Below are 23,952 nucleotides of genomic sequence, written 5' to 3'. Positions count from 1 at the left end.
GGTGACCTTGACAAGAACAGTTTCAGTGAGCACTGAGGGTGGACGCCAGATGCACTGGGTTGAGGAATGAAAAAAGCAACAAAATCAAACTGGAGTTACGGTTTTGGGGGTTGTTTTTGTTTTGTTAATATTTATTTATTTTTAAGAGAGAGAGACAGAGCATGAGCATGGGAGGGGCAAAGAGAGGAAGACACAGAATCTGAAGCAGGCTCCAGGTTCCGAAGTGTCAGCGCAGAGCCCAACACGGGGCTCAAATCCACAAACTGCGAGATCATGACCTGAGCCGAAGTCGGACACTCAACCGACTGAGCCACCCAGGCGCCCTGGCTTGTTTTTTTTGTTTTTGTTTTTAGAGTTACACCTATTGACCTGGGTGAATCTCACAAGCATAACCTTGAGGAGGGAAGGTTGCTGAACACTATACCTAGGAGGACAGTATTTATATAAAGTTTTAAAACATGCAAATATTAAAAAACTCTTAAAACTCAGTAATAAAAAGACAAATAACCCAATTAACCAATGGTTAAAGGATCTTGGAGTGGATTGAATGGTGTCCCCCCCCCCCCCCCAAAATTCATGTTCACCTGGAACCTCAGAATTTGGCCTTATTTGGAAATAAGGTCTTTGCAGATAAAATTAGTTAAATTGAAGCCAGGTGGGTCAAGATGAAATGAAGTAGATTAGGGTGGGCCCTAAATCCAGTGACAGATGTCCGTACAAGAAGAGGAGAGGCCTCAGACATACACAGGGGAGAACTCCAGGTGAAGACAGAGGCAGATTGGAGCTATGTGTCTACAAGTCAAGCACACAAAGTTCACATAACAGGAAACTGTTTTAACCACTTGAAAGTGTACAGTTGAGCAGGTTTTATATATTCTCAGTATTGTGCAACCATCACCACTATCTAATTCCAGCACTTTTTCATCACCCCAAAAAGAAAACTTGTACCCATTAATAGCCTCTCCCAATTCTGCCTTCCTCCTGTCTCCTGGCAACCCCTAATCCACTCTCTATGTCTATAGATTTGACATTTCATACAATATGTAAGCTTTTGTGTCTGGCTTCTTAGTGTAGTGTTTTCAAGGTGCATCCACATTGTAGCCTGTATCCGTGCTTCATTCCTTTTTATCACTAAATAATACTTCATTTTATGGATATACCACATTTTAGTTTATCCATGCATCAATTAATGGATACTGAGTTGTTTCCACTTTTTGGCTATCACAAATAATGCTGCTCTGAACACTCTTGTATGATTTCTTTTTTGAGGTGATGAACATGTTCTAAAGTCGATTGTGGCAATAGTCACGCAACTCTGTGGTTATGCTAAAAGCCATTGAACTGTACACTTTAAATAGTGCATGTAAAGATCTCAATAAAACTGTTACTCCCCAGAATGCAAAAAAAATATATTGTTCTGAGATGTATACATACACAGTGAATATTTATGGAAATACAGGGAAATGATACCACACTTAGGAAAGCGGTTGTCTCTGGGGAGAAAGGAAGGAGACGTGGCTGGGGACAGGCACCGGGGACCCCAGCTGCAGGGTCAGGTTTTATTTCCTAAACTGGATGGTGGAGACATGGGTGTTCATTACATTAGTCTTTAAACTTTTTGCGTGATCGAAAAATTACACATTTAAACATAATTTTTTAGCAGGAAAGAATGATTGAGATAAATAGGATATTTACAAGATGCAAAAATCACCACATACAACAAAGAGAAGAAATATATTATCTTTTTCATGGAGAGATCTGGCAATCCCTCCTGGACAAACTCAGCCATCACTGATAGGAACCAACCTGACGTTATTTGCCTCCCGGTACAATGGTATTAACAGCATCACCTATAAAGTATTCTTCTCTACGGGTGCCTGGGTGGCTCAGTGGATTGAGCATCCAACTCTTGATCTGGGCTCAGGTTATGATCTTGCGGTTTGTGGGATTAAGCCCTGCGTCAGGCTTTGTGCTGAGCGTGGAGCCTATTGGGGCTCTCTCTGTCTCTCTCTGTCTCTCTCTCTCTCTCTCTCTCCCTCCCTCTCTCCCTGCTCCTTCCCCCACCCCCAAATAAATAAATAAACTTTTTTTAAAAAGTATTTTTTTCTAGAATATTTAAGCTCCAGAAAACCACTATAAGGAATGTTTGCTAATTTGGGAGCTAAATTGTCCAATTTGGGAGCCACTAGCCACTTGTAGCTATTAAACAATTAAAATGTGACTAGTCTAGCTTGACATATGCTGTTAAATATAAAATTAACACCAGGTTTCAAAGACTTAATATAAAAAAAGTAAAATAGCTCAGTATTTTCATATCAATTACATGTTAAAATAACATTGTTTTGTATATATTGAGTTAAATAGAATATATTATTGAAATTAATTTGCCTGTTCTTACTTTTTAAGTGTAACTACTAGAAAAATGTAAATTACATTAGAGGGGATGAAAGTATAAGGGAACAAGAGCATGGGGAAACAGAGAAGTCAAGAATCTGGGACATTTTACAAGACATCTCTCCTAGACTTTGAAAAGTCAATGTTGTTGGAAAAAAAGAAAAGAGCTGTTTTAAATTAAAAGAAACGAGATATAAGAACCCAATGCACTGCTGGGCCTTGATTGGATCAGAATCCCCCCACCTTAAAAAAAAAAGAAAAAAGATTTAGATTTAATTAAAAAAAGTTTTTAAGTAATCTCTAGCCCCAACGTGGGGCTTGAACTCATGACCCCAAGACCAAGAGTCACATGCCCCACTGACTGAGCCAGCTAGGCACCTCCAGGATTTCTTTTTTTAAGTGTTTTGTTTTGGTAAGTTCTACACCCAATGTGGGGCTTGAACTCACAACCTTGAGATTAAGAGTCCCATGCTCTACTGACTGAGCCAGCCAGGCACCCCTCTTTTTTTTAGGTTTTTAAAAAGAGATTTTTCAGACAACCTGGGAAAATCAAATAGAGACTGAATATTAGATGATATCTGAGAACTACTGCTGGCTTTCTTAGGTGTGATAATGCTGTGGTGGATATGCGGGAAATTGTCCTTATTCTTAGGAAGTTTCCACTGAGGCTTTTAGGAGTGAAATGATATTAATGTTTGCAACTTACTTTCAAGTAGCTTGGCAAAAGAAAGTGTGTGTGTGTGTGTGTGTGTGTGTGTGTGTAGAGAGAGAAAGGGAGAGGAAGTGGGAAAGAGACAACAAAAGCCAATTAGCAAAATGGTAATTGTAGAATCTAGAAAGTTTCAAGGCTATTCACTGTACTAATCTTTAAACTTTTCTGTGTTTAAGATGATTCATGATGGAAAGTTGGGGAAACAAGACAAAATAAAAAAGGAAGGAATGGGAGATGAGGAGGTGGAGACCATCCTTTGCAGCAGTTTGGCCTTGAACTGCCAAGTAAGAGAGGGAATAAGCTGGAGCAAGCACGTAGGGTCAAGAGAGTGCTTTTTAAAAATGGGGAGACGAGGGGTGCCTGGGTGGCTCAGCTGGTTAAGCGGCCGACTTCGGCTCAGGTCATGATCTCGCGGTCCATGAGTTCGAGCCCCGCGTCAGGCTCTGTGCTGACAGCTCAGAGCCTGGAGCCTGTTTCAGATTCTGTGTCTCCCTCTCTCTGACCCTCCCCCGTTCATGCTCTGTCTCTCTCGGTCTCAAAAATAAATAAACGTTAAAAAAAAAAAAATTAAAAAAAAAATGGGGAGATGAGAGGGTTTAAATGCTAAGTGGGAAAGAGTCAGCAGAAAGAGGAGCATGAAAGATACAAGCTATTCTGGTCAAACTTCTGACTCATGCCTGGGGATAGACCAACCATGTGAGAGATTCAGTACACCCCAAGAAATGTTCTACCCTCCTCCTAGCCCCAAGCTTCAGGAGAAAGAAATCGGTGGTGACACCTAGTGGATTCAAAGGGCACTGTTGAAATTCTTCACTCCTCTCTCTACACCTCCTCAAGAGGGCATCTCATGCTGGTCTTGTGACCACTCCAAATCATTTTCACCCTTTTGTTCACTGCTAGACCAGCCTACGATGTGCAATGCTACTAAGTAAGTTCGTCCTCTCCCCTCTCAGTCCACAGTAGACCTTGGCCACGTCTCTTGTCTCGGCCACTCTCCCCACAAGGAAGCAGAATTCAGACAGGGTGAGGAAGGGACCAGAAAGGATATATGTCCCCCACACCCCAGTCACCCAGCTCCAGTCAAGTGGCCACTGCAGCCCTGATGAGTGCAAGATGACCATTTCTCAGTTATTCAAGCTCTGGGGATTGTGCAGAGCTTAAACTGTGGTCTCCGGAGTCAGAATAACTGGATTCAAATTCTTGCTAGCTGTGACTTGGCCTCTCTGTTCCTGTGATGCTAAACTTCTCATGACCTTGGTTCTCATCTGGAAAGTGACACTGATAGAGCCAACCTATTTGTTGGGAAGATTAATTGAGAGAAGGCACATAAAGTCAAGCACAGTGAGTGGCAAAGGACACCGTTCCAAGTGTCAGTTCTTATCATCACCCCTGAAAGAGAGCAGATGACTGATGGCTCTGGAGGTGGCCAAGATGGGGATAAGGAGAATAGCCCACACCACTTTCTCTGCCCTCCCTGGGGGTAGAAGAGCAGGGACAGAAAGGACTGGTCCCTATGATCCTGCACCAGGGCATGGAGTCCTTGAGGGTGCGACCAGTACCCTTTAAAGAGGGCAGAACCTGTCCAGCCCCCATACATCTGGCTTCCCTTGTAACCAGTCCAGCAGGGCAGAGGCAGCTCTCAGTGCCTCCCGGTGCCTCATCCCTGACTTCCCACTTTTGCACTTTGGCCATCAAACCTGCTTCAAGGCCTAAGTCATCATTCTCAAGAAGTTTTCTTTTATTGTCCCCACCACTACCTCCCCCACCCCCCATCCTCAGACCAGTAGTGAATCTCTTTAGCTCAATTCCTAGAGCATTTATCATCTTGTGTTCTGTCCACTCTTACTGCTCCTATTTCAACCAACCTAATTTATTAATTCAGCAAATATGTATTGAGCGTCTTCTCTGTGCCAGGTACTGTTCTTGGCTCTGGATAGCAAACAAGACACTCATGGAGCTAACATCCTTGTAGGGGAGTGGGCGCAAAGAAAATACACAGAGAATATATATGATGTCAGGGAGTGATGAGTGCCTTGACTATACAGGGGGTAGGGGACAGAGTGGGGGTGGGTGAGATGGAAACAGAGTGGTCAGGAAAGGCTCGGAGAAGAGCAAAGGTGATTCCCTGAGACAGGAATGAGTCTTAGGGTTTTTAAGGAACAGTAAAGCAGTCAGTGTGGCTGCAGTGGGGTGAGTAAGAGGAGAGGGGGCAGGAGATGGGGTCGGAGAGGGAGAATTTTGATTCTTAATGCGTTATTGGAAACAGGAGTGTTACAATCTGAATTGTTTTAGCCGAGATGTAACAAACCTACAGTTATTGCCTAAATCTCACAATTGAGTGAACACACACACATAACCACCCCCCAGGTCAAGATACAGAACATTCTTGGAGCGCCTGGGTAGCTCAGTCAGTTAAGTGTCCGACTCTTGGTTTCAGCTCAGGTCACGATCTCATGGTTTTGTGGGTTCAAGCCCACACTGGACTCCACGCTGACACTGCAGAGCCTGCTTGGGATTCTCTGTCTCCCTTTCTCTCTGCCCCTCCCCCACGTGCACTGTCTCTGCCTCTCTCAAAATAAATAAATTTAAATTTTTAAAAATATAAAACATTTTTATCACCACAAAGGGCTTCCTCATGCCCCTTCCCAGTCAATACTCTCTCCCATCCCCATCAAGTAACCACTATTTTTACTTCTATCCCCATAGATTAATTGGGTCTATTCTTGAATTTCTCTTAAGTGGAATCCTACCGTTTGTAGTCTTATGTGTGTGGCTTCTTTTACTCAGCATTACATCTGTGAGTGAGGCTCCTTCATGCAGGTTGTAGTTGTTCTTTTTTATTGCTACATAGTATTCCGTTGTAATAGTATACCGCAATTGATTTATCCATTCACCTGCTGAAGGACATTCTGGCTTCTTCCAGTTTCACGGTCATTAATAAAACTGCTATTGATCACTGTTGGATGTGTCTTTCACTGGACATCAAGCACTGATTTCTCTTGGGAGTGGAAATTCTAGGTCATAGGTTAGGTGTACATTTAGTCTTTGTAAGCACTGCCAAGCAGGTTTCCAAAGTAGCTGTGCCAATTCACACTCCCCACCAACAGCATATAAAGGTTCCAGTTGCTCCACACCCTTGCTGATACTGGTATTACCACTTTTTAAAAGTGTAGTCATTCATGATCTGATGCAGGTTTTTAGCAGAGCAACCTGGCTGCACTCTGAGAACCAAGTGGTGGGATTAGGGTTGGGTTGGGCAGAGGAAGCTGAGACACCAGACAGGAGGCTAGTGTGGGTCAAGACCCACAAATGGTTTGCACTAGATGGTAATAGAGGAGTCAGAGAAGTGGATCAATCAGGACGTGTCCTGGAATTGTAGCAGGAGAGACTGGTTGATGAGTGAGGGAGGGATGAGAAGGAGGCATCAGGGCGAGGCCTACATCCTTGCCTTGAAAACCTGGGTGGATGAGAGGACCATTTTCTAAGATGCAGGAGAGAGGGAATAACAGATGTGGGCCAAGGGAAGGCCAAGGACTCATGGGTAGCTGTCTGAATATGTCATCTGCTGGAGCTTAGGCCATCCTTAGAGCACTAAGGCTCTAGATGCCCCCCATCCTAGTATAACTGGCAGACACTGGTTGTGTGAATGGCATGTGCTGTCTGGGTAGCGGCTGGGGGAATGTGCATGCATGCTGTCTGCAGTGACAGATCTGAGTTAGGGGCCCAGTTCTGCCCCCTCGCTCGCCTGTAACTTGGACCTTATGCTAGGATTCCATCTTCCACCTTATGGTGGTAGAATTTAACAAGATCCCACGTCTAGGGCACCTGGAACATGGAAGAACTCAAACTTCCACTCTTCCAAGTTCCAGACACTATGTGGCAAGTCTTAAGAGGCTGGCACTTTTCCCTCATCCACATTTTAAAAGTCTTTCCAGACTTTCCAGACTGAGAACAGCCCTGCTGAGGGGCCCAGCACACTGAGAGGCGGTCCCCTCTCCCCTCCCTCACCCTCTCCCTCAGAGAAACAGAGTGGAGAACAGCAAGCAGCTTGATTCATAGACTTTATCAGCTTTTTCTCCAGCCAGCGGCTTCTGCAGACAACCGAGCCTGTACGGTACACACGGTTCACTCTGGCAAAGCTGGGGAGCAGCGGGGCAGGCATCACGGCTGGGGGCGGGAAGCAGCTAAGACTGGACCAGTGGGCCCCAGTGCTTGAGGAGGGTTGTGGGAGCTTCGAGAGAAGGCTGCTGCGTGGGGTCAGGAGGAGGGCGGCCCAGGGAGAGGAGGGCGCGTGTTAAGCTGCAGGGAGGAAGCAGGGAGCGGGAGGGGGGCCTATGGTCACCGTCCTTGGGGGATGGAGGCGGTGGGACACAGTGCCAGTGTATATATGGGGGATGAGGGGTCCATAGACATCTTTTGTGGCAGGAACGAGACAGACCACTGTATAAAAGGGACTGTACAACATAACCTATGATACAATGTTTACATATGATACAAGGCTCTTTCCCTCTTTGAGTTTTAAAAAATAAATTTACAATTCCAGAGCTTTTGGTAAAAAATATATACACCCTCAGAGCAGGAGCAGCAGCTGTTTTTGCTGTTGCTGCTGCTGCCTCTTCAGAAGAGAAAGAGGTGGCGCCAGAAAGGAGGGTGAGGCTGTGCCAGGGAACCTCACCCGGTAGCTGCCAGGAGCCCTGCGCCCCTCAGCCCTGGAGGCCCGTGTGGGAGAGGGAGGGGAGACAGAGAGGTAGTAAAGGCATCACCACAGTCCAGTGTGGCCTTTACGGTCTCAGCCATTCCCTCCCCTCACTTCTGTGGGCTACCTGCCCAGGGACAGGGGTCTGTCCCACCCCAGCTCTGATGGGGAGGACCAAGGGGGAGTCAACACAGGGAGGAGGATAGAGACCATGTTGTTGGTGTCCCTCAGAAGAGCCAGAAGGAGGGGGCTGACAGCTCCCTTCTTAGCAGTAAGACACCCCAAAAGAAGGAGTGTGGGCAGCAAACACCCCCAACTCCTGATACCACCACGTCCCACCCCGCAATGCAGAGGGAGTGTCCTGTAGGCAGCTTAGGCCTGTGTTTCCCTGAGCATCTCTTACCCTCTCACCAGAGCCCACCCAGAGACCTTGGGGAGGCGTGAGTGGAGGACTCCCAAGGGCTGACAGGTAACCCCTTCCCCCTCGCTGCTGCCCCCTGCCCCACGAGCAGCTTCACCCACAGGCTTGGGCACATGGGGCAGCACAAGGAGCTGAGCAGGGAGTGGTGGGGGTGGGGACAGCACCCCGCACCATCACAGGGCCAAGTAGACCAGGGTAGCACCAAACAGAAGGACCCCTGCTACACACAACACCCTCCCTCAGTTACAGATGCGCTGCTGCTTCTTAAAGGGGACAGGTGCACACACACACGCGCGCGCGCACACACACACACACACAGACACAAGGGCAATATAATATTCCAGGAGGGGTGCATCCAGGGGTCCCAGCCCTGACCAGGGAGAAGCCGGCCACGGGTGGAGAGGAAGGCTGCCAATCCCTTCCACAGTTCCGCTCTGTCTCACAGACAACGTGGGCAGCTTTCCTGTCTGCGTGGGAGGAGGAGGTTGGAAGCTCCATCTCTGGAACAGACCTCAATGAGAGGGGGCAGAGGAAGGAGTGTTCTGCCCCCCATCCCTGCGAGGGCAGGACCCAGCAGAGTGCGGTTTTGGCTTGAAGGAGCAAGGGGGAGAGGACTTCAGCAGGATGAACAGGCTTATGAGCCCAGTGGTAAGTCCATCCGACTCTTTCCTGAGGGGCAGGAAGTTGCTCCAAGGGAAAGATGTCAGAGGTGGGTTGGGATAGCGTGCAAAGTGCTTGAGTGCCAGGTGCCCAAGGACCCTGGTGGGGCACTGACCAGAACCTCTGTTCTCACTGACTATTAGCCTCCAGCTTGTAGGAGAGCTCGAAGAGGAGGTTCTGGTTGTCGATGACCTGGAACTGGCGCACATAGGCCTTGGTCTGCAGGTGATGGGGGGATGCCTCCATATCCAGGCCTGGAGGTGTGACAAGAGAGAGGCCTTCAGGCTCCCAGCCTCCCTTCTTGCTCTACATGCCTACCAGCCAGAGAAGAGGGGTGTGGATTGGGACAGGAGGGTCCCTAGAGAGGCCAAAGAGAGGATGGAGAGCTGACAAGTTTAAGGAAATAAAGAATTGAGGACGGTCTCCTCCCGGAATCCTCCCGCTCAGTCAAAGCTCTACCTGTAAAGCTCTTAGAAGCCTGGGTTACTCACAAAGGGGCCGGCTCCGGTATTTGCGGATTGTCCTCACCTTTTCAGCCACTGAATGCTGGGAGATGACAAGAAATGAGCCCTAAAAAGGGTACAGAAAGATGCTCCCCCCCTCTTATGCTCCCCCTGGTCTATTCTCCAACTCTGCTGGTTTGATTCCACTCCCTCCAGGGTCTAATTCTGGAGGGTCTCTGAAGAACCAAAGAAGGGGTGTAATGGGGCCGGTGAGGGAAGGTAGAGTTGCCCGCCCCCCCCCCCCCCAGCTCCCTGTCAGCTTTGTGGCCTGTGGGCGTGTTGCCACAGCAATGGCAGCAGGGACGGTCAGGAGTCTGTCAGGCAAGCTGGGCACCAAGAAGGAAGGTTGCTGTCTTTAGGGGGCTGCCAGGATGCGGGGAGGGGGCTGGGGGTGGGGGGAAGGATGCCAGCCCCTGCTCCCGGGCCAGGGTAGGCCGTACCACTCACCAGCTTCTCAATGTTCACCAAACCATCGACAAGAGTCTTACTCCCCTCATGCAGGAAAGTCAGGTCTAGGGGAGGGAAGAGAAGCAAATGTGAGGAAGAAGAGAGGAGGTCCAAAGGGCCCTTCCCCTCCCCCACGACCCCTCAGTGCGGGGCTCCTCTCCAGTGGGCATTCAGAGCTAAGTGACAGTGGTTGATAGCCGGAACTGGGGCACAGAGACTGTGGCCAGAAGAGCATGGGATTGACTCTCACCTTTGAGGATCAGAGGCACAAAGGGAATCACAGGAGGTTTCATCTTGGAGATGACTTCTCGGTAGCTTTTGTGGTTCCTGCAGGGGTCCTGGCATTCCGCAGAAGAGAGGTTAGGGGACACATAGTCCCAGCGTACCTCAAAGATGCCCCCTACTCCTCCCTCATCCCCCTGCCCTAGATCCATCTCTGATCAGAGAGAGGTATGTATGGGTGTCTAGCTGGGGGTGAGATGGGGAGGAGCTTGACTGTCCTCCCCTCACCTCCAAGGCAAACAGGGCAGCAATCCACCCACCCTTCCCCCTCCCAGCATGCCAGGGGAAGGGTCTTGGGCACTAAAAACCTTAAAGGCAAGCTTGAGGAGGAAGGTTTGTGGGAACAGAGGGTCTCTGGGGTGCAAGCCCAGGGGCAGATAAAAGAGCTGAACCCACTCACTGTCAGGTTCTCAAATTTGCGGAACAAATTCTTGAATTTCCCGGGCAGCTTCTGCAGAGAGTTTGAAGGAAGGAGAAGGAATGTCAGACTGGAGCTCCTTGCGTTTCAGGGCAGCTCTGGCTAATCCCCAGGTGTCAGAGGGGGAAAGGGCCCGGCTATCTTGCAAGGGACTGGCAAGCTGGTCTGGTGGGTAGGGAAATAGAATCAGCCCGTAGTGAGGTCTGGGGAGCTTGAAGCAGCCCGGAGGAATGAATTATTCTGGGGAATTCGAGCCTCTGCGTTGGCACTGCCACGCACAAGGGGCCTCACTGAGCGCTGGCTGGAATCCAGCATCCAAGTCTGAGACCTGGCCTGGGCTGCCTGCCCCCCTCTCCGGCGGGGATTCCGTCTTTTTACTAATTTGCACAAGGACAGGGTGCATTAACCTAGCGGCGTGCCCCGGGCCTGGATCTGCCAGAAGAGGGCGCCTCCTTCCGCCTGGCACAAAGGCTCCCTAAGGGCCAGCCGCACCGCGGGAGGCAGCACCGAGGTGAGCCCGGCAGGCCAAGATCCCCCGAGCCGGGCCAGCCCAGGCGGGAGGAGAGGAAAGGGCAGCCATGCATCACCTCCCAGGTGAGCCGCAGGCGGCTGACAGCGGCGTTGTCCAGCCCCATGACCACGGCGTAGAAGGACAGCAGGTCCTGGTTCTGCTTGCAGCTGCGGGGGTGGGAGGAGAGGTCAGCGCGAGGTGGGGGGAAGGGGGTGGTCTCCGCGCTCCCCCTCCGCGGGCTGGCCGCACTCACATAGCCGCGATCTTGAGGAACTTCTTCAGCAGCTGCGCGCGCTTGCCCGGGGCCTCGCACAGCAACACCTCGGTGGCCACCCAGTGCGTGACCTCGCTGCAGCGCTGCAGCAGCAGCTCCAGGTTCGCCGTCTCCCGGCGGCCGCGCTCCCCGTGGAACACGTAGTCCACGAATTCCAGCTGCACCCACGTCAGCGTGGCGGAGGGGCCGCCGGGGCGTGGGGGGTGTGCGTGGGCGGGAGGCGGAGTGGACCCGAGGAGGCAAAGGCAGGAGGGCAGGGGTAGGAGGGGTGGAAAATAGAAGAAGCCGGGACAAGACGGGATGCAACAGAAATGGGGGAAGAGGGGAAGCACCATTAATAATACTCTCCCATCTACTGAGCGCTTATTTGGTGCCAGGTCCTCGAACCATCTGATAGACAGTATCGTCACTGCCTTAATTTCTCTCTTTAGTAGAGAATATTTTAAAGATACCTTATCTGGTTAGACCCACTTTACTAAGGACTCTCACTTTGCTGCTTTTTTCAGATTGGAGACGTAAGGCTTAGAGGGTCTGGGGGTGAATTGCCCAAGGGCACCCCGCCAGCCACCTTCTAATGCAAAGTTCAGCTGCACACATGGCCCGTCTCCAGGACCCCACGTTGGCACATTTCTCCCTCCAGGCCCCCAGCCCAGCACCGCCTTCAGTCCCCACCTCGTGCACACATCGAAACAGCTCCCAGTGGAAGGCAGTAAGGTGGTTGGCGACGTCCTCAGGCTCCACTCGGTGGATCTCTGTGTCTCCAGGGGAGACCTGGATCTCCTCGGGGAGGGGCATCTGGTGACAGGCAGGGACACAGGGGCTGGGCTCCACTCTGGGCTTGTGAGTTTCTGCCCCATAGTCCCTCTGGGCCCTCACTCCCAGCCAAGGCCTTGTGACGGAGTTCTTACCAGCGCCTCATAGCTGTCGCGGGTGCAGGCAAACAGGTGACTGTTGATGCCAAGCGTGGTGAAGACACAGTCTTCAGTCGGCTGGAGAAGGACCTTCTCTGCAGGAGAACGAGCTGTTCTGCCTCAGCCCTGACTATCTGCACCCTCACACACCCCAGCCACTGTCGCCATCCCGTCTAGAAACTCCTAACCCTGCATGGACACATTCTAGACGAATGGGACTGCTGTTATCACCAGTTTGTGCCACATTCATCTGAAATTTTCAAATAATGATTTCCTCGGCATTCATCACCTTCTTTTACCCCCCAACATTCTTCCACAGCTCTTCTGTCAATTCTATCATCCCCATGATACTGGAATATTTTTTCCCTTTCCTCAGAGGAAAATAGGATTCTGGCTACATTGCAGGCTCTCTGCCTTCCCACAGGGATTGGAGGCCCACCCTGTGTTTTAGCCTCAAAAACGTAGCCTCCAGGAGGTTAAAGAACCAGATCCCAAGATGAGTAAGAGGCAAGCACCTAGATCAGAATCCAAGTGTCTTGGGCCAGTGCTTTCCAAACTTTAATGTGCATAGGAATCACCTGGGAATCTTGTTAAAATGCTCATTCTGAGTCAGCAGGTCTGGTGGGGTCTGAGGTGCTGCAGTTTTAATAAGCTCCCAGGTGATGCTCATGTGGCTGGCCCCAGGACCACACTTCAAGTAGCCAGGGCCTAGAATTTGTCTTTAGCCATGCCCCAGAGCCCTGGGCAGGTGAGTTTCTCCTCTCCTGCCTGCTCCCCCCCTCACCCACCCCTCAGCCCAGCTCTTCCTGAGCCTCACCTCCGGAGGAAGCCACAGCTACCAGGATGAGCGAGTCCTCGCGCCCTGCAGGCTCCTCTGAGTACTGCAATTTCTCTGTCACAGAACCCAGAATGTCCTGCACTGACGCTGAGAGGCGGCTGCGTATGGTCACGTAAGAGTGGTCAGGCATGTAGACCCGGCAGAAGACTGGGCAGAGACAGGAAGGTGGGTTTTCATTAGAAGGCAGAATGGCAGTGCTGGCATCGTCCCCTCCAGGGCACCTCTGTTCCCCATCCCATCTCACCCCTAACCCTAAATTGATTGGCTTCTGAAAAAGATGCTGGAAACAGGACAGGTTCTACAACACAAGGAGAATGCCCCAAATCCAGAGACCCCAGAGGGCCCTCTGAGCCACCCTGGAAGCTCTGCCCCTCTTAGTGCCCCCACTCACTCTCATCAGAGCCCCGGAAGGCCACTCGGGTCTGCAGACAAGAGTCTATCCGGCGGAAGTGGCGGAACAGTGGCTTCACCTGCTTGCTGGGCGGCTGGCTTTCCTCTGGGATCCTGACATGGACACAGCTGGGCGTCAGGAAGTCCTGCCAGGCATATGGAGCGCCAGGCAGGCAACATCAAGCAGGGACATCAGAACTGAGTCAAGGATGCACCAGTACCAGGTTCAGAAAGTGATGAAAGAGGTCAGAAGAGAGACAATGAACAGCATGGGACAACAGTCCAAGTGACCCAGATCAAATGCCACCTCTTTCATGAATTCTTCTCTGATCTACCCCACCCACCAGGAAAGGTCACTTTTCGGCTTTAACTGCCGTAGGACACTGGGCTAATATTTGTTTACGTTCGTATCTTATCTCTTCTACAAGACTGAGAGCGTTTGAAGGCTGGGCTTAGTTCTTCCTGAAATTTTTTTTTCACCCCACAGGCCTAGCACACTACTTGGCACATGATAGGTGTAGGTCATCTGCTGTTTGCTGAATTTTGCTGACAAGAACTTCACAGCCTGGGAGGAGACAGATGTGTATACAGCTACTTCTAACACGAGGCAGGAGGTGTTAGGTGATATAACAAAGGTACAAGGAGAGTTCTGTTGGTATGAGGCAGGGAGAACTTTCATCAACAAGATGGCATTTGGGTTGCCTGGGTGTCTCAGTCAGTTAAGCGTCCGACTTTGGCTCAAGTCATGATCTTATGGTTCATGGGTTCGAGCCTGTTTGGGATCCTCTGTCCCCTGTTTTCTCTGCCCCTCCCCTGCTCGTGCTCTGTCTCTCTCTCAAAAATTAAAATAATAAAAACATTTTTAAAAATTAAAAAAAAAAAACAAGAAGATGGCATTTGAGGGACACCTGGGTGGTTCAGTCGGTTAAGCATCTGACTTCGGCTCAGGTCATGATCTCATGGTTCGTGAGTTTGAGCCTTACATCGGGCTCGCTGCTGTTAGCTCAGAGCCCACCTCAGATCCGCTGTCCCCCTCTCTCTCTGCCCCTCCCCCATTCGTGCTGGCGCGTACGCTTTCTCTCTCTCAAAAAAATGAATAAACATTAAAAAAAAAAAAAAAAGATGGCACCTGACTTGGGCCTTGAAGGACAACAGAAAGAGAAGTGGGTATGGGGGAGTCCTTCTGGAGTGGACCACGTAAATGATGGTAGGAAAATGGGAGAGCCCAGGAGTTCAGGGGTGTATAGGGAGTGTCATGGGGGCTGGGAAATGAGGTGGGAAGCATTGGCAGAAGGCAGAAAAGCAAGGGCGTTCATTGAACACTGTGCAAGGATGTTGCAATTTTGTCTTATAGGCAATTGGGAGCCGAGGATGTTTTTGGAATAGGAGCACGATGTCATCAAACTGGAAAGATCTCTCTGGTGTCAGCATAAGAAGGGAGAGGACACAGGGTACCTGGGTGGCTCAGTGGGTTAAGCGTCTGACTTCAGTTCAGGTCATGATCTCAAGGTTCATGAGTTTGAGCCCTGCATTGGGCTTTCTGCTGTCAGCACAGAGCCCGCTTAGGATCCTCTGTCCCGCCCTCCACCCCGCCCCTCCCCCCCCACTGCCCCGCCAACCGCCCCTCTCTCTGTTCCTCCCCTGCTCTCACTCTGTCTCTGTCTCTCTCTCAAAATAAATAAATATTTTTAAAAATTAATAAAATTTAGAAGAAGAAGAAGAAGAAGAAGAGGAGGAGGAGGAGGAGGAGGAGGAGGAGGAGGAAGAAAGGAGAGGACACAAGACCATAAGCTGAAGCCCTGGACAGGAGGCTGTGGCGATACTCCAGGTGAGAGATAATGAGGCCTAAACGGGGGTTGTGGCGGTAGGGATGGACTGGAGAGAAACTGAAGTGGTCCAAGGGATGGATGGACAGACGGACAGATGGATGGATGGATGCAATGGAGTCCTGAAGTGGGCTCACGTTGGCTCATGACAGCGGATTGTGAAATTTGGGGGCGATTCTGCCTACTGCCTTTTAAAAAGCCATTAAAAAAAAAGTTTTATAAACCTCTAGCCAAATTATTACCACAAAAGGTAGTGGCCTGTTTTACTACATTTTGCTATTGTCTGTGCTTCTGAGGTTATTTACCTCTCTTGTATTTGTGTGGTGAAAATCCTACCTAAGCCCTGCTACTGCTCCTCTCTTCTCTGCCCAACTTCACATTCGGTGACATCACGTTGGTTGCTTTAAAGCAGCCAGTGAAAGAATTTACACCATGGGAATCAGCAAAAGCTACAAATCAGGGCTTTTTTGACCCTGATGTGCTGGTTGTTAAATATGTACCAGTACACCACTGGATCAACAAAGAAACGGATGGGACAACAGACAAGGAAGCCACTGGAGGCCGTGCTTTGTGCTACCCTCCAGCAAGAGAAAGGGGCTGAAAACTAAAACCACATTGGAGTCAAAAGGCCAGAGGCAGTCCCTGTGATAGAGGAACAAGGGGACTTCTGTCCTGTCCCCTCCCCCCAACCCATTCCCCTCACTTTAGCTCCACTGTTTCCACAAGCTGGTGCAGCCTCAGTGTGTCCTCTCGAAGGTCCTGGTAAAGGGACTCATCCTTCATAATCAGCAGGTACAGATCCTGGGGAGCAGAGGAGAGAGAAGGTGAAGGCAGGCGTGTCATCCCAAGCATCACTATCGGCAAGGGCTGGCGCAGGGTCTCCATGCCTTGGAGCACAGAGGGACCGTATAAACTTAAGGCCCACAGGCATCTTCTTCCAGGTACCCAGCTTGAGGAGTATGGCTCCTTCAAAGGGGTCCCCTTCCAGAGCTAATAGCCTGCTCACCCGCCTTCTCTTCCCAGGCCCACCTTGATGATGCGGCCGGCCCCCTCTTCCTCCTGCAGCAGCCCCTGGTAGGTGTCCAGGAAATGAAGGAGCATGGCTAGACAGGCTTGCTTCCGACCCAGCCCCTCGGGGCCCTCCATGCCTCCTGCCCAAACAAAGCTGACCCCTTAGTTAAGAAAAAGCCCCAAGCAGGGAGACCTGAAGAAACTGGGAAGGGAGATGAGAGGCAGTGGTTGCTTAAGCCCTCCCAAATGCTCTCTAGGCTTGGGGCCAAGAAGAAAGGAGATCCAGGTGTCCCTGGAGCCAAGACCCCCTCATGCCTCAGCCCAGGTATTTTTCTCACAGTAGGTGTGGATGGCATCCACTCGACCACATCCATCTGACCACATCCTGCCTGTTTGAATTTCACTTGAGGATACCCTACCCAGACCCACCCAACCTCTGACTGGCCCATAACCTGGAGCTGGTAAAGGCCAATTCCTTACCACAAACCTGACCATACCTCAGTGTAAGGCCCGGTGTTTCTAAGAGAGCCTATGGTATTCTACTCAGTGGCCTGACATTTACAATTAGATCCTAAAATAACTCAGCAAGAGGCCCTATGCTTACATGAGACCCTATGAATAGCTCAGCCAGTGGCTTGTCTCTAGCAGACCTTACTAAAGCACAGCCGTGACCTGATGTTTACATCGGACCCTATAATAACTCACTGGGCAACCAGATGTTTAGAGCAGCAATCCAGTGGGGGAGAGAGGCATTCTTAATAGAATAATAACACCTTACACTTGCACAGGGCTCTGCAGTCTCCAAAGCACTCCCACATCTACTATCAGATTGATCTCCACAGCAGCCCCATAGGTAGGCAGGGCAGGTGCTATTTACCCCCTTTTTACAGAAGAGGAAACTGAGGCTTTAGGAGGTTAAGTGGTCTGCCCAAGGTCACGCAGCTGCTGAGTAAAACCCCTGGAATTGAAACCCAGGTGTATTTTCTAGGGAAGAGTGGAGGCCCTGACATCACACATTGGGTAGGGGGCGTGGCTTCCTCCCGACCTCCCCTTTTGCAGGCTCCATAAAAGGATATTACTGGTGTAGCTCCTGCAGAAATTTCTCCGTGGGGAGGAAGAGAGAATGGGTGAGGACGATGTCATCCAGCAGGATATCTGTAGAGATCAATTGGCACCACTGATGTCAGGCAGGCACTTGTAGGGCCCGACTGGACACTCACTACCCTCCCCCCACCGCCGCCTCCTAGAGTGAGTTCTCCTTAGCCAGGCTGGAGCCCTGGCCACCTGCCCCGTCATGCTCTGCACAAGCGCGCACGCACACGTGTGAAGGTTCTGGGCAGCCGCTGCGGGGGTGGGGTTGGCAGCTGCCAAGGCAGCTGGAGGGAAGGAGGGGGCGCCCTTTGGTCACGCCCACTTCTCTTCAATGGATGTGGGAAGCTGGTCAGATAATATAGCAAACTTGAGATCTGCCCGAAAAAAAGAGGTAGACCACAGAAGTGTCTCTAGACAAAAAGAACTTCCAAACAGAGGTTAGAGTCAGTGGTGTGTGTGTGTGTTGTGTGTGTGTGTGTGTGTGTGTGTGTGTGTGTGTTCATCCCTCCTGCCCTCCCTACTCTCTACCTAACAACTTTGAGTTCCAACTAGGCAGGTGAGAACCAGCCCCATTAAAAGGGAGAGGGAGTGACTGCCATCTCTTTGATCCCAAAAGCCTTTAAGAAGAAACCCTGTGTCCCCCAGATGCCCAGAGACAGAAGGGTTAATGATGGAAGGGTGGAGGGGAGTGGCTCTCACCACCCTTTTCCCCTCCACACCCCCATCTGGGCCTGGCTCAGCCAGTCAGCCAGGTACAAGGTCGCCCTGACTTGCAGCCAGCCCTGGGGTGGGGCAGGGCAGCCTGGCACACACAGACAAGCAGGGCGCAGGGAGGGAGCCAGGTGTCCTCACCAGGACAGGTTAGGGCCAGGTCCCCAGACACTGCCCCCAGACAAAACCAAGGCTTCTGAGTCCCTTGGCTCACCATGCCCTGGCCTCTGATTCAAGCCATGAAGGTGGAGGAGGAGAACCAACACAAGATCCTCTATTTTAACTACTGCATTTCACAAATGAGAAACTGAGGCCCAGAGTTGGGAGGGACTTGCCTGGAGCTGGAATAGGAACCCAGACTCCTGAGTCTTTGTTCTTTTCTCGATCTGCCTGAGGTAACCAGAGTGTCGGGGTAGAGCACGGTGGGGCTGCTTAGATGTTTGTGAGCCTTTGGCTGATTTGGGAATAACTTCTGTAAGTCCCCCTCACCTCCCACACACCCTGGGAAAAAGCCAAGATGGCTTGAGAACATTGGTTATATTGGAGAATATCAGAGTGGTAGGTTAAACTAATTCTCATTTACTAACTGGTTCCCCAAACCAGTTACTCTGGGGATCTAGCTTGCCAGCCCAGATAATAGGATGACAAGCAACCCAAGAGTCCTTTCCCAGGGGAGACCAGGCACAGTGTGTGGCACCAGGCCCCTGTGGAAGGGGAAAGACAGTTTCTCCCTTTTCCTCTTTGCCCAGCTACCTTGCTATGCTCTTAAAGTGAGGCTGAGAGCCCCAGCCCCGACCTCCGGCCCCAGGGATGGTGACAAGGAATAGGGATGCCCAGCATCGTTCCTATCTATCTCACAGGAGAGCTCAGCCAGAGCAAAGGAAGAGGAACATGGGGCAGAGTGGGGGAGATGCTGCTATGGGGGCTACAGTTTGGCGTCTGTCTCTTCCAAGCCAGGCTCTGGTCCAATGCACAGCCTCCCCAGGGAATGTGTCATAGAGACACAGGGTGTGTGGTGTAGGCGGGAAGTTATGGTTAGGAGAGCTGTGTGTGTCTGATATTTTTCTAATTAAATCCAAAAGGTGTCAGCTCCCCAGGGCAATGACAGCTGAGCCAAGGAGAGGGCCCAGGTCTTGAAAAAAATCTAGGGGGTGGGGGATGGAGTCCCATTCCACATGCCTAGGTCCAGGCTCCCTACAGAGGTCTGAGAGCAAAGTGTGAAACCCCCACCTTGAGGCCCTCAACCAGGGCTCCCCACCCTCAGACCTTGCTGGGCTTAGTGAAATACTGAGAGGCAGACTTAAAGACCCACCAGGCTTTTACCTCTACCACCAACCGGCAATTTGGGGTCTCGGTTTCCTCAAAGTTCCCTTAGTAGGGGTGCTGGTGGGGAGTGGTGAAATAGTATCATCGTTTAGGGAATAAGCTTCTCAGGGTGTGGCTATTATTTTTTAAAGAGGCCGTATGCTGAGGCCTACCTTGGGAAGGGCAGGAGCTGGTGGAGCTCAGAATCCCCTCCATGCTGCAGGGTCCTGCTGTCTGTCTGCCCAGCCACCTCTCCCCCAGCAAACACCTTCTGAGTCAGCCCCCAACTAGAATGCCTCCTTCCCCCTCAAGCTGCTAAGGACAATGCATCCCTTTGCCAGGCCAAAAGGCAGCTTGGGCCTTGCGCCTGTCTGGCATTGCCCCACTGAGTGGGCCAGCCCTGTGCTCTGGTGTTTCTAGACAGAAGCAGGGACTCCGGGAACATCTCTCAGGTCTCGGGCAGCACCTCTTGGAGTGAGGGGTGTGAAGCACGGTGTGCTCTGGGCAGCTTCCATCTTAGGGTGTCAGGCCTTAATTTGGGGCCACAGAAGGAGGTAGTCAACCTCAGGGACCCATGAGAGTCTGTGGGTAGAATGTCCAGGGGAAAGGAAGGGTGGCTTGAGGTTCGGAGAAAGAGTTCGCCTTCTTCTCCAGCCAGTGGGTGAGGCTGCTACAGGGAGGAAGGTGGCACAGCCACTTCCCTTCTGCAGAAGGGTCTGTTCCTCCCCTAGGCCGCTGCCCCACTTCAGCTGACCGCTCGGCCCCACACCGAGGCTCCCGCCATGGCGCCACCCCCACTCTCCAAGGGCAAGGAAGAAGAACCGGGTAACAACCCCCAACTCCGGGATGGAGGAGACTTACCTGAGGCGGCGCTGTCCCTGGTGGCCCCTCCAGCGAGCCGCTCCAGAACCCGGTTCAGAAGATGCTCCGGCCGCTCGGGGGCGCCCAGGGGGGCCCAGGGCGGGGAAGTCAGGGGCTCGCCGGGGGACAGCTCGTCAGAGGAGTACGAGGAAGGCGAGCGCAGGGGTCCCCCCACCCCGAGCGGCCCGGGCCCTGGCACCTCCTCAAGCTGCAGCCAACAGGGCCCCCCGCTGCCGAGCTCCTCTGCGACCCCCGCCGGCTCGCCCCCTTCCTCTTCAGGGGGCGGCTCTAGCCCCGGCTCGGCGGGGGGCTCCCGGAGGAAAGCGGGGAGCAGCAGGCGAGACACGCTCTGACGCCGCTGCAGCGGCCGCAATCCCCCGGCTGGACCGCCGCCCCCACCAGGTCCCCCGCCCCCGCCAGGCCCACCGCAGCTCCCCGGACCCCCGCCGGGACCTCCCGCCACCGTTCGCCCCGCCAGCTGCGACGTCTGCTTCTTCAAAAATTTCTCCAGTGGCTTCATGCCCCCCCCCCCCGCCCCTCTCCTTGGGGCCGCCGGAGGACCCAGGTGTCCCAGGCGCGGGCGGGGGGGGGGGGGCGGGGACACGATGCTCAGAGCCGGAGGGGCAGAGCGGAGGGCCGTGCCAGGCGCCGGACTGGGGGCCAGAGGAGCCCGAGGCTCGCTGGCCGGGGTCCAGTGGCCAGTGGCCCGGGGAGGTGCCAGAGGGAAGGAGTGTCCGCTGTTAGTGGCCCCCCATGCCGGTTGCAGCTGGCACGCGGCCCAGAGGGTGGATAGGCTGCGGGGCCAGTGCCCGGGGCTCTGCGCTCCTGGGCCGGGCTGCGGCGGCAGAGACAGCGGGCGGAGCGCAAAGCTGAGAGAGGACGCGGCGGCGGCGGCGGCGGCGGCTGCGCTCCTGGCCAGGGGGGAAGGTGGCAGAACTGAGACCGCGCCCCCTCTTCCAGTCTCCGCCCAGTCCCCGCCCCTGCCCCTCCTGGCCCGTCCCCTGGCCCGCGCGAGGCTTGAACTTGGGCGCTGGGGCTGGCCGCGAGGGAAATAGTGAAGGGCTGAATGGGATTGGCTTCAGAGCAGATGCAGAAATTAAGGGCAAAGGTGATGGAGTGATTTAGCAATGGAGAGAGATTCCTGGCTTGGGGGCTTACAGGGGCTCTTAGTTTCATTTCAAAGAAGTAGGGCAGGCCTGTGGCCTGCAGACTTGGGACTTGTACTCAGGTGAGACCTACAAAGATTGCTGGTTGGGTGTCCATCACCCTCAACCCCGACACTATGCTCTGTTGCTATATTTGTGATTTTATCTTCCTTCTATAAGAAGGGCTGGGAAGGCCTGAAGTGGATTGGCATTGGCACTGGGGGCGGTGCCCATCTGCCCTTTCTGGTAGGGCACAATAGGTGGTGAAGGCCTGGCTTGTGAGAGGCAGGTGCTGGCAGGCAGGTAGGAGCCAGGCAAGGAGCAGCAGCAGGTTGTGGCAGGTCTAGTTGGAGTGAGGAAAAGAGACGGGAGGCAGAGGGGAGGAGACAAGGAGCACAAGGGCACCTGAACCCAGCCGGCAGCAGGAGAAAGCAGGACTGTGGAGATGAGTGACAAGCTCCAGAACGCCAGCCAATATCACTTAGTGTAGACCCCCTCCAGGGTGGACATAGCCATGGAGTAGGGCAAGTGGTGCCAATTTGCACTCTAAATGATCTTTATTCCTGATGCCTGTGCCTGGAGCATTCTGTCCCTAAAGATACACTGCCCCAGAAGGAGGTGGGTATAGAGAAACACTCAGTGTAAACACATCAAGGTTAAAGTAACAAGGTGGGGGAGCGGCACCAGGTTCCAGAGAGATTGAAGCTCCTTGGACAATGCCCCACCCCTGTTTACCGTGCAGGGACCAGGCAGGGACAGGAATGCTAAAGGCTGGGAGTGGTGGTTGAACTGCAGGGTGTGTACTCCACACGTGTCACCGTGTGTGCATATCTGGTCCTATGTGTGCTAGAGCATGTGTTTACAGAATTAAAGCTTTGCATACCCATCTGTTTGTGGATTTCAAAAGGGAACAGTAAAAGGGAGGGAGTAGTTTTGGCTAAAAAGCTGGAATAGAGATCCGAGTATCAGCTTTCTGGGCTCCCTTTATTGGATACCCCACTATCCCTGGGGTTAAGAGGAGAAACTGGCTGGAGTGGCTAAGAGCTCCCCAGGCATTTTGTGAACCAAATAAGAAGAGGAGAGGGCTCCACTCCGAGCACATGCCACAGTTACCAGATTAAGCTGGTTGCCTTGGTAACCTCCTCTCTGGGCAGGATTTGGGATTGTCAGTTAGGAAGGGGAAAGATTTGGGGAGTGTGGAGGGTGTGGGGGCTGGAAATAAAGGAGGCAGAGACACTTCTGGAAACTGAAAGCTTGGGGAGCAGGACCCCAGCACCCCTGCAACTACTCAAGGATATCAGGCAGCGACGGAGTTCAAGGACTTGAATGAGGAAGGAAAGCCAGCATGAAGTGAGTCATGGCCCTCCTAGAAGAGTGGTTCTCACCCCAAGTGCACATTGGAATCCAGGGGAACTTAACAATACTGATGCCCAGGCCACAGTCCAAATCAATTACATCTTTGAGGTGAGGCTGAGGTTTATGGTATTTTTTAAAAGATCCCCAAGTGGTGCTCACTTTGGCAGCACATATAGCAAACCTGGGATGATACAGAGATTAGCATGGTCCCTGTACAAGGATGCCACATAGAAGATCCCCACGTGATTCAAACAGCCATGGTTGAGAATCACTGCCCTAGAGGGACAGCCCAAGCGGGCTGTCGATGCTAGGAGACAACTTCAGGATTCTAAGACCTTACCCATAAGGTAGCAAGCCTGTGTGTTGACCGCACAGGGGAGAGGGGGCTGGCATGGAAGAAATAGAGGGGAAGAGAGTGATAGGATTAACAACTGTGAGAAGATGGAAGCAAAGAACTCTGAGAGTCCAGCCCATGGACTTCTAGAAGGGAATAGGGCAAGGCTACATAAGGCTGATCTGCCCCTCATACTTGCTTTCTGCCCACTGAAAGGCAGGCTGGTAGGGCAGAGAACCTGGGGGCTTTGTTGAGTTTGAGTTTCTTCTTGCTGAGCTTGTTACCAGGGCAACAGAGAGCAATGGGATCTAACTGCAGGACTGGGGAAGCAAGAGGCAGGGGTGACGAGGAAACATCTTAACAGTCATCCCTCCTGCCAGTATCCTACCCCCAAGGATGCCTGGCATTCTTTGCATGACCCCCAGGAGATCAGGGCCATAGTTACCCGTCACCCTGTGGGGAGGAGGAAAGCAAATGGACATGACTAAGAGGAATCAGGGGTAGGGGGAAAAAGAATCATGGTCCTCTGCCTCAAGCAGTAGCACCAAGGGATACAGGGGGAGTCCCAACTGTTTTAAGGTATACCATGATGTCCATGCCCCCAGTGCACAAGGATTTGTGGTCCAAGAACAGATGCCACTAGCTCCACATTAAACTCAATCGCTCCCCACACTGGGCATCACCTCTGTAGTAAACCTCACCCCACCCAGGGTCTGGAAGAAAACAGTCACTTCGAAGCTAGGAACTGGCCTGCACACATCAGAGGCTCAGTGAACTAGATAACCGGCAGCATTAGCCACAGCTGATGGTCTCAATAGTTCCGCTTTACCTTTACTAAGGTTAATAGAAGCCTC

At 52.1% G+C, this 23,952-nt stretch overlaps 1 protein-coding gene and 1 pseudogene across 1 annotated transcript; one reads left to right on the top strand and one right to left on the bottom strand.

Moving 5' to 3' along the window:
- Positions 1-7,048: 7,048 nt before the first annotated feature.
- On the bottom strand, positions 7,049-20,783 carry RAPGEFL1 (Rap guanine nucleotide exchange factor like 1). The gene is made up of 15 exons (XM_042916792.1): positions 20,264-20,783; positions 17,374-17,449; positions 16,313-16,454; positions 15,987-16,084; positions 13,459-13,571; positions 13,047-13,214; positions 12,227-12,324; positions 11,991-12,113; positions 11,298-11,476; positions 11,121-11,211; positions 10,516-10,566; positions 10,084-10,171; positions 9,834-9,898; positions 9,375-9,429; positions 7,049-9,137 (listed from the first exon to the last, which is right to left on the bottom strand). Exons 1-15 carry the CDS (start codon positions 20,781-20,783, stop codon positions 9,013-9,015), a joined length of 1,992 nt encoding a protein of 663 aa, XP_042772726.1. The 3' UTR covers positions 7,049-9,012.
- A 2,132-nt stretch (positions 20,784-22,915) lies between these two features.
- LOC122207428 lies at positions 22,916-23,012 on the top strand (annotated as a pseudogene).
- The last annotated feature ends 940 nt before the right edge of the window (positions 23,013-23,952 follow it).

The sequence above is a fragment of the Panthera leo genome, chromosome E1, assembly GCF_018350215.1.
Source record: "Panthera leo isolate Ple1 chromosome E1, P.leo_Ple1_pat1.1, whole genome shotgun sequence".
Lineage (NCBI taxonomy): Eukaryota > Metazoa > Chordata > Mammalia > Carnivora > Felidae > Panthera > Panthera leo.
Note: the sequence above shows the minus strand (reverse complement) of the source record. Positions and strands in the feature narration are given on the sequence as shown.